The 16,205-nt window shown below is 38.4% G+C and overlaps 1 protein-coding gene and 1 long non-coding RNA gene across 5 annotated transcripts in view; one reads left to right on the top strand and one right to left on the bottom strand.

Annotated features, from left to right (window-relative positions):
- The window catches only part of cdh19 (cadherin 19, type 2), a 248,357-nt gene that overhangs the window by 111,206 nt on the left and 120,946 nt on the right, over positions 1 to 16,205 (top strand). For all 4 annotated transcript variants that reach the window (XM_051683042.1, XM_051683044.1, XM_051683043.1 and 1 more), the window contains exon 5: positions 14,797 to 14,964. In XM_051683042.1, coding sequence (XP_051539002.1) covers positions 14,797 to 14,964 — 168 coding nt within the window. The remainder of the gene's footprint in view (positions 1 to 14,796; positions 14,965 to 16,205) is intronic.
- The window catches only part of LOC127432194 (uncharacterized), a 494,148-nt gene that overhangs the window by 404,999 nt on the left and 72,944 nt on the right, over positions 1 to 16,205 (bottom strand). The window lies entirely within an intron of this gene.

The following is a 16,205-nucleotide window of genomic DNA, read 5'->3' as shown; positions in this document are numbered from 1 at the left end:
AAACAGCCATCGATGCACAGTCGAGTCAAAGATTTCTCAGAGTCGCAAAGTTCTGATTCCAAAAATAACAAAGAGTAACAAGGTCGAGGTGGTTCATGGAGCATCTAAAATTTCACATCAGAATCATGCATTTTTTATACAATTTCTGTTCCCACTTATCTCTTTGAGTGATGGCCTCTTCATTCAATTAAATCGTCTTATGCCTCCCTAGTTTCATCTTCACCATCTCCCTTCTAGCTGGTCACCCTTGACTCCAACGTGCTTCAATGATGGCAAAAGCATGACTATTTCATTTTCTATGTATAAAACACACTGTAATCACTTCATATGGTTACATATTTTATATTGACTAACTATCCTTACTTCCTGCATTAATTTGATTAGTATATTAAATGATTTCCCTTATTACAGTCGTTGGTTACGCACATTCCTAAAAATGGAGAGTTGTATGACTGCCCACATACATGTTTCATCTCATTTCTAGCACTAATTAGCGCACATATATCATCTGCCTTTTTTGGACACCAGGCAGTTCCTGTCTCTGACCATAAGTCATCCTTTTAATATCCACACGCACACCTCCCTTAAAGTCATGTAAAGTTTAACAAATAAAGGCTGTCCACATACATGTTTTTCATGTCATTTCTAGCACTAATTAATGCACACATATCATCTGCCTTTTTTGGACATCAGCTCTGCTCTTATTAAAACATAAAATTATTCTTTTAGTATCCCCACACATGACTCCCTTTGGGTCATACAAAGTTTGAAGAAAGAGGCTGTAATTCTCCCTCAAGCTGCATTTTTCCATTAATTTGCACCATGATTATTAAACTGAGTAAATGATAATTAGATCAATAAATGAATGATTAAATATCTAACATACTGAATAACATTCATAATGCAGTTATTCATAGTACACTGATTACACATTATCATTTTTAGATCATTGCATTTGCATATATGTTAATTCAATTATCAAAATAGACTAACTGAATGATTAAATGAAAATGTTCAATGTTTAATATTCAAATCAACCATCAGAATGGGGGAAGAAAATGTAATCTCAGTGAATTTGACCGTGGCATGATTGTTGGTGCCAGATGGGCTGGTTTGAGTATTTGAGTAACTGCTGATCTCCTGGGATTGTCATGCACAACAGTCTCTAGAGTTTACTCAGAATGGTGCCAAAAAAAAAAAAAAAAACATCCAGTGAGCGGCAGTTCTGCAGACGGAAATGCCTTGCTGATGAGAGGGGTCAATGTAGAATGGCCAGACTGGTTCGAGCTGACAGAAAGTCTACGGTAACTCAGATAATCACTCTTTGTAGTGAGCAGAATAGCATCTCAGAATGCACAACACATCGAACCTCGAGGCAGATGGGATACAATTGTGAAAGTCCATGTCAGGCACTTTATTAGGACCATAGTGTTAGGTCCATAGTGTTCCTAATAAAGTGATAAGTTCTCCTAGTTGACGTGTTGAATGCAGGAAAAATGGGCAGGAGAAAAGACCTGAGTGACTTTGACAGTAGTCAAATTGTTATGGCCAGATGACTGGGTCAGAGAATCTCTGAAATAGCAAGGCTTGTGGGGTGCTCCTGGTCAGCAGTGGTGAGTACCTACCGATAGTGGTCTGAGGAGAAACAAACCGGTGACAGGGTGTTGGGCAACCAAGGCTCATCGATGCATAAGGGCAACAAATCTTGCTGGTCCAAATAAGTCACAGAAAATTTTAATGATGGTGATGGGAGGAATGTGTCACAACACACAGTGTATTGCACCCTGCTGCGTATGGAATTCTGCCAGTTTATAGTGCCCATGATAACCCCTGTCCACCATCGGAAGTGCCTACAATGGTCACGCGAGCGTCGGAACTGGACCTTGTAGCAGTGGAAGAAGGTCACCTGGTCCGATGAGTGCCGTTTTCTTTTACATCACATGGACGGCCATGTACGTGTGTGCCATTTACCTGGGGAAGTGATGGCACCAGGATGCACTGTGAGAAGACGAGAAGATGGTGGAGGGACTTCCAGCCACTTCAGTCTAGAGAGGATATTAAATGTTTTTAAATTTGATAAAAATGTATTACATTTTGGCTCACATTTACAAAATGTTATAACAGGGGTCTTCAACCTTTTTCATGCCAATGACCCCTTGGTTGGTAGAGATGAAGTCCATACTGAATTAACTGCAGAAGTGCACATAGATGCAGTGTACTTTATTATTTAGCTGATGAAGGCTTTAGTTGGCATTAATTTATTGTCTATGTATTCGATTTTAAGAGAGTGATGACTATCGGATCTCGGCCTGTTTTGAAGGAACACTGCCTTCAACTCAATCTAGTGAAGAGTGAGCTCCTCGTCTTTCCAGTCAACCTTGTTGTTGAGCACAACATCACCATTCAGCTGGGTTCATCTACAATAATACCATCCAAAACATTCAGAAATCGAGGGATAACCATCGACAACCGACCATATCTCCAAAACAGCCCGAACATGTAGATTTACATTCTACAACATCAAACATCAGAGAAGACCCATCCTCTCTGAACATGCCGCACAACTCAGTCGCTTGCCACATCTAGACTGGATTACTGTAATGCTCTTTTAGCCACCTTCCTGCATGTGCAATTAGGCCTCTGCAAATGATCAGGAATGCAGCAGCACATCTGGTCTTCAACAAACCCAAGAGAGCACATGTTACACCCCTCCTTGTCTCTCTACACTGGCTGATAGGATGCTGCATGTATCAAGTTCAAGGCTCTGATGCTGGCACACAGAACAGCCACTGGGTCTGCTCCAGCTTACCTAAAATCATTTCTGCAGAACTACATTCCTACCAGAAGGCTGCGGTCTGCAATTTAGCGGCACCATGTCGTACCAACGTAAAGAGGCACCAAATCATTTTCCTGGACTTTCGGCTTCACTGTACCTCGGTGGTGGTCCCATCTCCATCTGTGAAGCAGACTCCCTCTCTGTCTTCAAAAAACTGCTAAAGACACATCTTTTTTTATGAGCACTTGACCATAGACTCGTGAAAAAAAAAATTATTGTTGCACTCTAATCTCTGTCTTGGATAGCACTTTTCTGATGCAATTGAAACTTTGTGATGTAGCACTTTTCGTGCTACTCCTTAAGATGAATTGCTTACAGTTGGTAGTCAACCAAAGTAGGCTTTCTGCCACCGCAATCACCACTAGAGTGTGTCATTAGCAGCTTTAAACTGCTTAGTGGTGCTATAACCATAGAATTTCAACAGGCCAGAGCTGAATGCCTCAAAGCTCTTTCTGCCAACGTAATGACCATTTAGAATAAAGAAACCTCATTTGAACACAAAGATGCTCACGGCTGTTATCGCTGCCTACTAGCTCAAACGAATAACACCCTGTAATGTTGCACTGATCATATTGTTGAACAAAATTGAATCTCCAAATGTTTTTTTGTTTTGTTTTGCGTCCTCCTGTCGTTCGAGCTAATTATACCACTTATTTTCATCTGTACAAGGATGCCAACATCATGTAGTAAAGTTTTTTCCAAACTCAGCCCCAGTTAAACCGTAAAACCGGAGAATGACATAGAGGGAACCCCCACTATCACAGTGCAATATGGTGGCAGGCGTGATGAAAAGAAAACAACACCAGCAACAGTCGAACATTTGGAAATAAAGTGGAGCAAGGATAACAAAATCTTCCAAAGTCTTCAGTCATGTTTGTTATTTACCCATCATGGGGCTCATTTTCTCAGTTTGCTCGGCTGCAGTGTGCGCAATACAATGTGACAAAAACAATAATTTCACACTATTGTGAACTAAGTTGAATCATAAACTTTATCATGTAATCATGAACGCTGCTGCACTATGCGACTGAAATGTCCATGATTTTACTTTCAAAACAATCGTGGCAACAAATATTAGATAAAATAACATGTATAAATTATATACAGTATGATAAGAAAAATTGTCTTACAATGATCTTACACCACACAGTGTCAGTGCCAGGCACAGCGAAAAATGGCTTTTTGTGTATCTGTTGATCTGTGATTTTCAACTGACAGATTGCTATCAAATGTAACACCCAAGTTCTTAACTGTAGAAGATGACATAATAGTACATCTATTAAGAGTGAAATTTTGTTCTTATTTTTATAGGTTTGTGGTCCAATAATTAGTAGTTCTATTTTGTTAGAATTACTGTAAGTAGAATGACATTTCTAGCCATCTAGTCTTTTAATTTTTCTATAATTTATACACTGCTAACTTGGAGAATTGTGAAATTTCATTGGGTTTCGAGGAAATATAAAGTTGGGTTGAGACAGTGTAAAAGTGAAAACTAATTCCATTGTTCCTGATATTGTCTCCCAGATGAAGCATATATAAGGAAAAAGCAGAGGCCCTAAAAATTATCCTGTGGCACTCCATACTTAACTACTTGATAAGTGCAGTCTCTGTGCTATGATAGGGCCTAAATCCTTACTGAAATTCTTCACAGATGCCATTTCTCTGTAAAAATAAACATAGATGGGAGGGCACTACCTTTTCTAGTATTTTTTGACATAAATGGGAGATTTGAGATCGGTCTATAATTAGCCAACTCTCCAGGATCAAGCTGTGGTTTCTTGATAACTGCCACTTTAAAGTTTCTTGGGACATGAAAAAAGATTAACAAGGAGATTAATAAGGAGCTCATAATATTAATAATAGGTTCTGAGATTAGAGGAAACACCAATTTCAGAAGTTTATTAGGTATGGGGTCTTGTATACATGTTTTTGAGCTTTAATAAGTTTTGTTAGCTCTTCCTGACCTATGACAGCTAAGGACTGAAGTTGCTCATAGGGAATATTATAAAACACTCTTCTGGGGATCTGTGGCAGATGGTTGCATAATTTAAATTAGATTCTGATGGTTTCAATTTCAAATTCATAAAGTCATTACTACTGTGCTGCGATGGAAAATCTTAGAGCCTACCATTTACCACGATTTGTTTTTAAACAGCACTATTATGACGAAGATATTACTATATTACAGCTTTTTCTTTTGAAGCATAGTTTTCTGTAAAGCTGCTTTAAAATTATGTGTGTTGTGAAAAGCTCTAACAAATAAAAATGACTTTACTTGAAACACCTCTAATTTTGTACTCTTCCACTTGTGTTCCAGTTTTCTGAGCTGCCTACCTAAGGGTATGAGTGTGATCACTGTACCACAGTGCTGGGGTTTTCCTTTCAATTTTCTTTAAACGAAGGGAGGCAACATTATCTAGAATGCTAGGGGAAACTGTATCCATATTTTCTGTGACTACAAGTTCTTCTAAACTTTTTGGCTTACTGAGTATTTGAGACAGATCTGTAAGATTATTAGTGAAGCTGTCTTATGTGGATAATATCGATAAATGCTAATCCCATTGTATCATTTTCATTATCTAATCACCAGATTCACTAAGAAAATCAGATTATTGCCCAGGTAGTCTATATATTGTAGCAAGAGTAAAGGTTGACAGAGATTTATTTTTTTTATTTTTTTATCTAAATCTGACAATGTCACATTAATCACTTCAAAAGTATTAAGCTTATGTCTGGACATCGGAATAACACCAAGAACATCAATGTAAATTGTAGCAGCACCTCCTTGACCCTTCAGACGAGGCTCATGTTTATAACAAAAACCTGGGGGAGTAGACTCATTTAAACAAATATATTCATCCGGTTTAAGACAGGTTTCAGTCAAACAGAGTGAATCCAAACTTTGTTCTGCAATAATTTTATTCACAATTAGTGCTTTGGATGAAAGCGATCTAATGTTTAGTAGTCCTAACTTTATAATATGTTTTTCTTAAAATTTTTTTTGTCATTTTCTAGTTTGACATCAATATTTTTTTTCTCTAAATATCTTAATGAGGGTTCTATGTTTTGTAGTTTGGGGAGCAGACAGTCTCTAAAAGATATCTAGGTGATACTGTCTCTATGTGTTGTAGTTTATGTGACCTGTGTGATATTTCAAGGCAGCAAGCAGATGGTTAGAATAGCCAGTCTGTATGGTTCCTGACCTGGACCCTGGTCAGTCGAACACTATCACTATTAAGACTATGAACCAAATTACTAGAGAGGAGAGTGGCCCCTTCCCTGCAGGGATGGAGTCTGTCTCTCTTTAGTAGGTAAGGTCTACCACAAAAACTCAACCAATTGTCTATAATACTCTGCTATTCTCTGGACACCACTCAGACATCCAGCCATTCAGTAACAACTTGGGTATAATAATAAAAGGTTTTATTATATAGTGCCTTTCTAAAACCAAGGTCGCTTTACAGAATCAATCACAACAAGAAATAAACAATCAATAATCAATTTCACCAATACAACAAAACACACACACACACACACACACACACACAAATCAGGTAGGCACCCTGAGAGTGAGTGATTACTCTGTCTGTCGCAACTCTCAGCTGTGATCGGCAGTCATACTGAAGCTGTTAGTTTAACTATATTTTTCAGATGAAGTGTAGCATTTATCCAAGCGTTCATGGAGTGAGAGACAAGTCGATGACGCCAATGAAATGTGTGCACTGACTGATAGTGCATTCTCTCTCAATGTCAACTCAGTTTGCTTATAACCAGGCTTGGAATCAGAATCAGAAGAATCAGAAGAAGAAGAATCACAATCAGAATCAGAAGAAGAAGAAGAAGAAGAATCAGAATCAGCTTTATTGCCAAGTATGTTTACACGTACAAGGAATTTGTCTTGATGACAGGAGCTTCCAGTGTACAACAATACAAATACAATACAAAAACAGCAGCAAGACATAGATAATAATAAAAAATAAAAACTTCCAGAGTGATTTTTCCAGCCTTTTTCCTCACTCTGGAAGTGTATAGTTCTTGAAGGGAGGGCAGGGGGCAACCAATAATCCTCTCAGCAGTCCGAACTGTCCTTTGTAGTCTTCTGATGTCTGATTTTGTAGCTGAACCAAACCAGACAGTTATTGAAGTGCAGAGGACAGACTCAATGAGTGCTGAGTAAAACTGTATCAGCAGCGCCTGTGGCAGGTTGAATTTCCTCAGCTGGCAAAGGAAGTACAACCTCTGCTGGGCCTTTTTCACAGTCGAGTCAATGTGGGTCTCCCACTTCAGGTCCTGTGAGATGGTAGTGCCCAGGAACCTGAATGACTCCACTGCTGCCCCAGTGCTGTTTAAAATGATGAGGGGGGTCAGTGTTGGGGTGTTCCTCCTAAAATTCACAATGATCTCCACCATTTTGAGCATGTTCAGCTCAAGGTTGTTTTGACTGCACCAGACAGCCAGCTGTTCAACCTCCCTTCTGTATGCAGACTCATCGTCATCTCGGATGAGGCCGATGACAGTGGTGTCGTCTGCAAACTTCAGGAGCTTGACAGAGGGATCCTTGGCGATGCAGTCATTGGTGTAGAGGGAGAAAAGTAGTGGGGAGAGCACACATCCCTGGGGGGACGGCCTGATTGTTCAGGTGCTAGAAGTGAGTTTCCCCTGTCTCACAAGCTGCTGCTGCCTGGAGAGTAATGGAATACTTGTAACAGCATTACATTATCAGGATACAATTTTTAAAATTGTAATCCATTACAGTTACATAAAAACCCAACGTATTCAGATTACGGTGACATTTGGTATAAATTGGGATTATTAGCAGGATTACAATTTGTAATTATTACAAAAGATAAAAAATGATCATCCTTATAAAAATGATATAGGCAACTGCTTGCTTTATTTTATTTAAAGGATAATAGTATTTTTGATAAATATCAGTCTGAGCAACGCAGACTCTGTACTTTGCTGGGGTCTAAAGCCAAAGTATTAAATGACCTATTGCATTCTGTCGACTCTGGTAATTGTGCTGTTCTAATTTTACTCGATCTCAGTGTGGCATTCGACACTCTTGATCATGGCATTCTTCTAAATCGTTTAGAGCTTATTGGGATCCAGGGTCGTGCTTTAAATTGGTTTGCTTCCTATTTAAAGGATAGAACCTTTTCTGTGGAGACTGGCAACTATTCATCGTCTCATGAACCAGTTTTGTATGGGGTCCCACAGGGCTCAATTCTGGGTCTGGTTTTGTTTTCTTTAAACATACTCCCTTTGTATACAATATTTAGGAATTATAATGTATTATACCACTGTTACGCAGATGATACTCAGTTTCACGTTCCCATACATCCAAAGGATGTTTCAAGTCTACAGTGTTTATATGATTGTCTGAGAGATGTTAAACATTGGATGTTAACCAACTTCCTTCAGTTTAACGAAGCAAAGACAGAAGTCTTAATTTTTGGCCCCTCTGCTTCTACAGAGATGGTTGCCAGTAAACTAGGGCCTCTATCTGTTAACCTTCATACACATGCTAGAAACTTAGGTGTTAATTTTGATTCTGCTTTGACTTTTCAAAAGCAGATCAATGCTGTGGTCAGAAGTTGTTTCTATCAACTAAAGAAAATAGCTAAAATGAAGTCATTCTTATCATCCAAAGATATGGAGTCTGTAATACATGCTTTTATTTCATCCAGATTAGATTATTGTAATGTATTGTATTTGGGTGTTTCACAGTCTCTACTGTCATGTCTTCAGCTTGTCCAAAATGCTGCCACTAGACTGTTGACTGGAACAATGAAGAGGGAACATAATTCACCAGTGCTGGTCTCTCTCCACTGGCTCCCAGTCAAACATCGTATTCAGTTCAAAGCATTATTGTTCGTTTATAAGGGTTTGCATGGTTTGGCTCCTCCATATATTTCTGATCTTCTTTCATTGCATCATAATACATCCAGAGACCTCAGATCAACCAATAGTTTACAGTTGACTGTTCCAAGGACATGTCTCAAATTGAAAGGAGATCGAGCCTTCTCAGTGGCTGCTCCGCAGCTCTGGAATAATTTGCCACTTCACATAAAAACTGCATCAACATATGATGATTTTAAATCTCTTCTTAAAACTCATCTATTTATTATTGTATTTGGTCACAAGTAGGTGCAGTGGTAAAATGTTTGTGCATTGTCTGTGATTGTATATTGTGTCCTAATTTTAATTGTTACATTATTTGTTTAAACTCTGTACAGCACTTTGGCCAACAGCTGTTGTTTTTAAATGTGCTTTATAAATAAATATGACTGACTGACTGACTTATCTGAGTGCTTGACATCTCTTCTGGTTCTCTCTCATGACTCACATGTCAGGAGTGGCACTTACTGTCGCATGTGCAAATTACACCCGTCTCACATCACCATTGTGCTCTCGAGACAAAGTCAAAGAATTAAAAGGGATGTTTCATTACGATGGCCGCTGGAAAAAAAAAATCATTATTTTTAGGGAAATTTTGACATTTTTGTCTCTTTAAAGGAGAAAAGAAAAACAACATTACAGTTCTGTGCAGTTAATGCCTTCCAGCTGTGAAGATGCTGTCATTTTCCAAGGACCTGACATGTAATTTAATGAAGCATTTGAAGGTAAGACCCACATGAAAATCCCATACAGGAAAACAGGGATTCCGGGCTGGTATTATGCGTCACACACCATTCAGAAAACTGCATATGAGCCTATGAGGTCCGAGAGAAAAACCACCAACTGGGATATGATCTGATTCCAGAAATGGAAGCCACATCTACTTTCAGTGTGGAGGCTGTCTCGCCTTAATCCAAAAGATTCAGGAAGTTCAAAACTCTCGGCAGCTCACATCTTGCAGGATCAAATTTCCGGTCCCTGCACCATGCGGAAAACAGGTTCCAATGTGCAGCATAGAGCTGCAGCAAGGAAGTAGCCCTAGCACTGGAAATAGTGTTAATGACCGCAGGCTTACAATCCTCTAGAAGAGGATTAGACTAAGAGGCCAAACCCAAAGCTGCAGGTGTGCTGGATCTTGGTGCCAGATGCATCTGTCTATCTGGGAGAGAAGATCCTTACTGAAGGGAAGCTGCCATGGACTGCCAGCTACAAGCTTCAGCAGCAGAGGGAACCAAGGCCTGTCCGTCCACCGTGGTGCCACCAGGAGCACTCTGTGCTTGTACAGAAAGATCCTGTGCAATGTTTCCCACAATAGTGGAATAGGAGGAAACGCATAAAGCAGGCGGTTCGGCCATTTGTGAGACAGTGTGTCCTGACCCAAGGGGATAGACGACTCCGTCTTTGCAAACCACATGCAACAATGAATGGTAGCCTCTGACATAAATAGATCCACCTCTGCCTTGCCAAACCTCTGCCCTGAACTACCTCCGGATGGAGCCTCCACTCTCCCGGGTGTATGCGGCCCCTTGAAAGCGCATCTGCTACCTGGTTGGTTGACCCTGAAAGATGAACCACTCTCAACAATGCAAGTCATGGCAGACAATATGTGAGGATCTTGTGAGTGAGTTGAAGGGGTATGGCAGCATCATCTAAGTTGACATGGCCAGCAGCCATATCAACCTGCAGCTCTTGCCTGGTTGCCCACTAAAGCTAAACAGGGTTGAGCCGGGCCAGTACCTCTATGGGAGACCTCCTGGGGAAAACTAAGGTTGCTGCTGGAAGAGTTATTAGGGAGGCCAGCAGGGGGTGCTCACCCTGTGGTTTGTGTGGGTCCAAATGCCCCAGTATAGTGACAGGGACACTATACTGTAAAAAGGCACCATCCTTTGGATGAGACGTTAAACTGAGGTCCTGACTCTCTGTGGACATTAAAAATCCCAGGGCATTTCTCGTAAAGAGTAGGGGTGTACCCCAGTGTTCTTGCCAATTTACCCCCATTGGCCCTTATATATCATGGCCTTATAATAATCCCCGACCTTAAATTGGCTACATCACTGTACTCTCCTCTCCATCAATAGCTGGTGTGTGGCGAGCGTACTGGCGCACTGTGGCTGCCATCACATCATCCATGTGAATGCTGCACACTGATAGTGGTTGAGGAGATTCCCTCTATACTATGTAAAGTGCTTTGAGTGCTTAGAAAGCACTATATAAATGTAAGGAATTATTATCATTGTCTAGAAAATGTGAATTGGAAGCGCTTGAATAGAGAACGACTAAGTCTGGGCGATGTAAGGGATAAAGAGAGTTGTGGGGCTCTACCCTGTTCCCTGACTCGAAGAGTTTTCATCCTCTGGTGGCACTGAAACAGATTGAGTGGGAGCCGCAGGCTGAAGTGAATGAAGTAGGAATTTTAAAGCTGCCTCTCTTCAAAGAAAGGCTTTTAACTGTAAAAAGGCTGTAAACACAGGTCTGTAAGAGCCTCTTTCAGGTGCTGAATCCCCAACCAGGATGGGCACACATTGTTTCCATCATTGGGGAGGAGAACATTTGGTACATTTGATACAGCTTTCAGACCAGCGGGAAACCGGTGGAGCCATATCAACCTGGTCATGAACACCTTCCGATAGAACCATAAGGCTACACATTGAGTAGAGCGATAACTCACTTGGTACAAAAAACAAAAAAAAAAAGAAAACAAAAAAACACAGCTAGAATCAAATTCCCTTGGATAGGACCGAAAGGCAATTCAAATTATGTAGAAAAAACTCATACAGAAAAAATTTATCAAAAATTATGTATATCCTTCAGGGCTGAGCCCACGTCACCACGTGACTTTGTTGGTATATTCTCTCAATCTATCTGGCTGGCACGGCGATAATCCACTAATGTTTAGCACCGCCTATGGCGGTCAGTAGGATTGAAACAGAACTCCCAGTATTTTGACATATATAGTGCATAATTGATGATACAGAAGAAAGGAACTCCCCTGGCCAATGGCCTGTATACATGGGACACCTACTGTCGAAACTTTATTCACTTATCCTTTCCATCATAACATCATTTGAAACTCTTATGTTGTTCTATGAAATGCTTCCTTGATGTAATGACAAAAGCAATAGGGACAGCATTTCTTTTTTCTTTGTTAAAAAAATTCAAATTGTACACATAAATACCAAATGAATTGAAAATGTTATTCAGTTCTTAGGGAAAAAGTGCAATGGTATCAAAATCATTTATCTGATTTTGATACTTATTATAAATGTATTGTTGAAAACATTTCAAAAGTCTGAGTGAGGGAGAAATTCTGGCAAATGTAACATTTAAAAACTATTAGAAAGCAAGAATAAGTAATTAAAGACACACTAAAAAAAGTTTAAATCTGTTTTTATCTATTCTTTAAAACTAGATTGTTTTAATGGTGTCAGTAAGTCTACATGCTAACTGCAACACATGACAGAATTCAACTTTGCAGTGTTTTTGAATGTATCCTGTCTTTATTATTTAATGTTAACCAAGACATAGTTCAATGCATCTGTTCTAATTGTATTTGCTTGATGAGAAAATAAGAAATTTTCTGTAACAGATAGATAACTCTCCTGATTTGTTTAAAAATACTGAGTTGTTCTACAGTTGTCGTACAAAGAGGCAGTGTCCCTGTTTTTCATTTTTTATTTTATTTATAATAATAGCTACATCACTCATAACATTATTCAAACAGTTTTTTTCACATTCAGAAGGCATAATTAAAAGTCTTCGAGATCATTTTGCTTTTCTTTTTACTTATGTGACCTTAGGGTTAGGGTTAATTCAAAAGTAATTAAAAGTAATCTGAGTATGTTCCTTTCTTATTATGGTAATTTAATTAAGTTACTGATTAAACTGAATGTTTACTAAGTAATCAGTATCTGTAACAAAATACATTTTAAAAGTAACCCTCCCAACCCTGCTCATAACACATAACATATAAGATTGTCATTTGTTGCCACCTGCTGGCTGAAATCCTTAATGTCACAGAAATGAATCAAAATCCTCACATCTAGTTGCTCTTACACATCTGCACTGCTCTTACACTTTAGTTTGATACTTGTACAAACACAAGCTGAGTGATACAAAGTGCTGAAATGACTCCCTGAGGGCCAATGAAACTCTGAGGGCCACTGTTTCTCAGGTCCGCCATTACCCCATGTTCGACTCCCCTGCTTCTAATTATATTGATTTGTGAGTTATATTGATTTGAGAGTCATCGTCTTGCATGTGTGGAATGTTAAAGGGATGAAAATGTAGTCATTAGTCAAGTACAGGTACTCCGGTTCATACAAATAAGCCCAGCCATAGAAATGCAACTCTTTGATTTCAAACTCTTCAGACATATTTTGTAAATTGCGTTCTATGGTGTGTGTGTGTATGCAGCTGTGTTTTGCACTCTGGTGTGAATATCTCTGTGGTTTTCTGAGTTCTCAAGCAAGTTCTCGAGTTCTCTAGTAATCTTTTGAGTTGGGGAAGTCATTTGGACAACAAAGAGACAACAAAGTGAATGAGATTTTCCCAAATTTTTCCCTTTGTGCTTCAAAAAAAAAAAAAAAAAAAAAAAAAAAAATTCTTAAGGGTTTAGAACAACATGATAATAATGACTGAAATTTAAGTTTGGGTAAACTATCCCTTTAAGGGCCAAGTAGCCTATGTCAGGTGGTAACTGTTTATTTACCCAAAGTAGGCTATTGCTCTGTAAACAAAAAGCAACTAATAATACAAAAAATTTAGGCTGCAACCAACACAAAGCAGATGCATTTACTTGCACAACCCTCTATTGCAGCACAGCTCAAACTGATCAAATGGCAAATGATTTGCCGACACTGCATGCTTCTTTTGACAAGCGCAGTTTCGTCACACTTTAATAGTGTTTGGCTTCCCATTTAGTTTATATCTAAATAAAACACGATGAGGAAGAATATGAGAATGACTGCAAGAGGAAGATTTAGCATGCATAGATGCGAGGGTCTTCAACTTGTCAAGGGACATTTAAATAAAAATACATACTCCACTTCTTGCTATCACTTTTTAAAACCAGTCACTTTAAATAATAATAATAATAATAATAATAATAATAATAAAATAATAATAAAAAAACAAAGCGATTTAAAATGGATCAGATCACAAAATTATTAATTTTTGTATAAAAATATTTCTGTTGTTCATAATGTAGACTAATAAATTTTCTCTTAATGTAATAACATTGCATCTTGACAATATTAAGTTTTATGCTCATCACTTTATTATGTTAGAGAAGAGGAAATAATTGTCATTAACATTACATTTCACTTATACATTATGTGCTGCCATTACATTTGTAGTATATCTTTGTAGTGTGTACGTGGCCTTCAAGTAGTGTTATCCGCATTTTCATAAATTCCAAGTAGTGTGTACAGAACCAAAATGAACAAATAGTTGTTAATGATGTGATCAATGGCGTGTGAGATGTGTCTGTCTTCTTCTGGTGCACATTACACAAACAGAGGTATGTGTCTTTACACAGTGCCATTATGCGCTCACAATTGTATTATGTTTTGAGAAAATTATGACATAGTTAACGTATTACATTTTAATACATTATGACATAGTTAACATGTATTACATTCAGATGTCAATGACTAATGGATTTGAGCTGAAAATCAGATTTGGCCACATTCAGCTGCGGTGTAAACATAGCCCTTAAAACTAGTTGCTTTAAATTATTGAAAAAGGTTAGTTCTAAAAACAGCTCTAGCATAATTTGTTTGCAGAAGCCATTTGCTTTGAAATTTTGCATTTAATGCAATGACATTCAAAAAAAATTTTGTGAGACGTACAAATACTTTTGTCTTAATTTTGACCTATAAACCTATTGTCATATTTTCAAAACCAACAAACGTTTTTATGCTATTTTTTTTTTTTCTAAAGGGACACTTGTTATGATATTTTGATATATATTGCAATGACATCCAGATATTTTAAGTGTGTCTTCATTGTCAATCTTTTTTTTTTTTTTTTTGGTCAATTATTTTCTCTGTCTGTCACAGGTATAATTGTGACATCATTGCCAAATATGGACAGAGAATCCAGAGACCTGTATCTGGTTGTGGTTCAGGTAAAAGATATGCTGGGACTAACAGGAGGCTACAGCACCACCACAACAGTTACCATCAGCTTGACAGATGTCAATGACAATGGACCTACCTTCCAACACAGTGAGTGTCTAGAACACGTCAATCAAATAAACAAACAAATGAATAATAATGTGTGCTTCTCAAATGGAAGGCAGCAGCCAAGTTAGACTGTATCCTTCCTCCACCAGTCCTTCTGAGGCTGTGGGCTAGGCTCCTCCTCAGCATTCAGTGCTAGAATGAGACGGTCTAGTAATTATGCATGGCAAACCATATGCTTAGAACCATGTGATATTTTACTTTTAGAAAATCCATATACTTCAGAAAATGAGAAATATGTCTTTAATCTCTTACTTATTTTAGCAAAAATTTGTATTCACATAGCAAAAAAAAAAAAAAAAAAAAAAAAAAACTATAAAACTTTTTACATTCATGTAATTGCCCTTTTATTCATTGTATTTTTTTCTTTTTTTGTGTGTGTGCTTTGTATTTTCTAATTTGTTGTATTGTCTAAACTTTTTGCATTTTTTTTTCTACATATTGTCACTGCTGCCAATGCAAATAAAAACTTGAAGAGAGAGGAAAAAAGTAAGCTGTGTCATAAAGGTTTCTGCCTCCGTGGTCACGCGACACGTTTTCTGCCCTTTTTAAAATAATTTGGGACATGTGCAAATAATTGTGGGTGATTGAAGGACACAAAGGATACAACCGATGCATCCTCCAAAATATGGCAAACAAAGGCTGCGAAACAAGGCTGCCTTCCAAGTGTCTTCAACCTTTGAAGGTGCTTGATGACGTGGCAGTCGATATATCCGGCCTAACGAGGCTGCAGCCTTCTGATTGAGAAGCACCCAAAATGAAGCGTATGTTCAGTTCTGCAGAAGCTGCTCACAGTGATCATTTACTGTCAACCTCTGTCACGGTCCTGTCACCTTGTCAAGTTGGGTTTTTGTCTGATGGGACCATGACACCATCGTCCCATGTTCTGTCTTGAATCTTCAATGGCGGATTCCTTGTCTCTGCCCATCCTCATAATACTGCTGAATTTATTATTTGAACTGTAAATAAATCCTTTGAACTGTTCCTCTGCTCTTGGGTCTTTATCTCGCTCTCTGACAATCTCAGTAAACCCTCCTCTCATTTAAAGAGTCTTTAAAAGCCAATTTGTAGTTTTCTGGTCTTTGTCCATGTCTATTAGCATTGAGGTCACCTACATGTTAGTGTACTTCCAAAAGCTGATATATGCATTTTAAATGGACTGTCTTTCTCTTCTGGGAAACCAGACTAAATGTATTGATGACATCATCTCTTGCTCAGGGGAGTAT

The sequence above is a fragment of the Myxocyprinus asiaticus genome, chromosome 41 (genome assembly GCF_019703515.2).
Source record: "Myxocyprinus asiaticus isolate MX2 ecotype Aquarium Trade chromosome 41, UBuf_Myxa_2, whole genome shotgun sequence".
NCBI classification, from domain to species: Eukaryota; Metazoa; Chordata; class Actinopteri; order Cypriniformes; family Catostomidae; genus Myxocyprinus; species Myxocyprinus asiaticus.
Note: the sequence above shows the minus strand (reverse complement) of the source record. Positions and strands in the feature narration are given on the sequence as shown.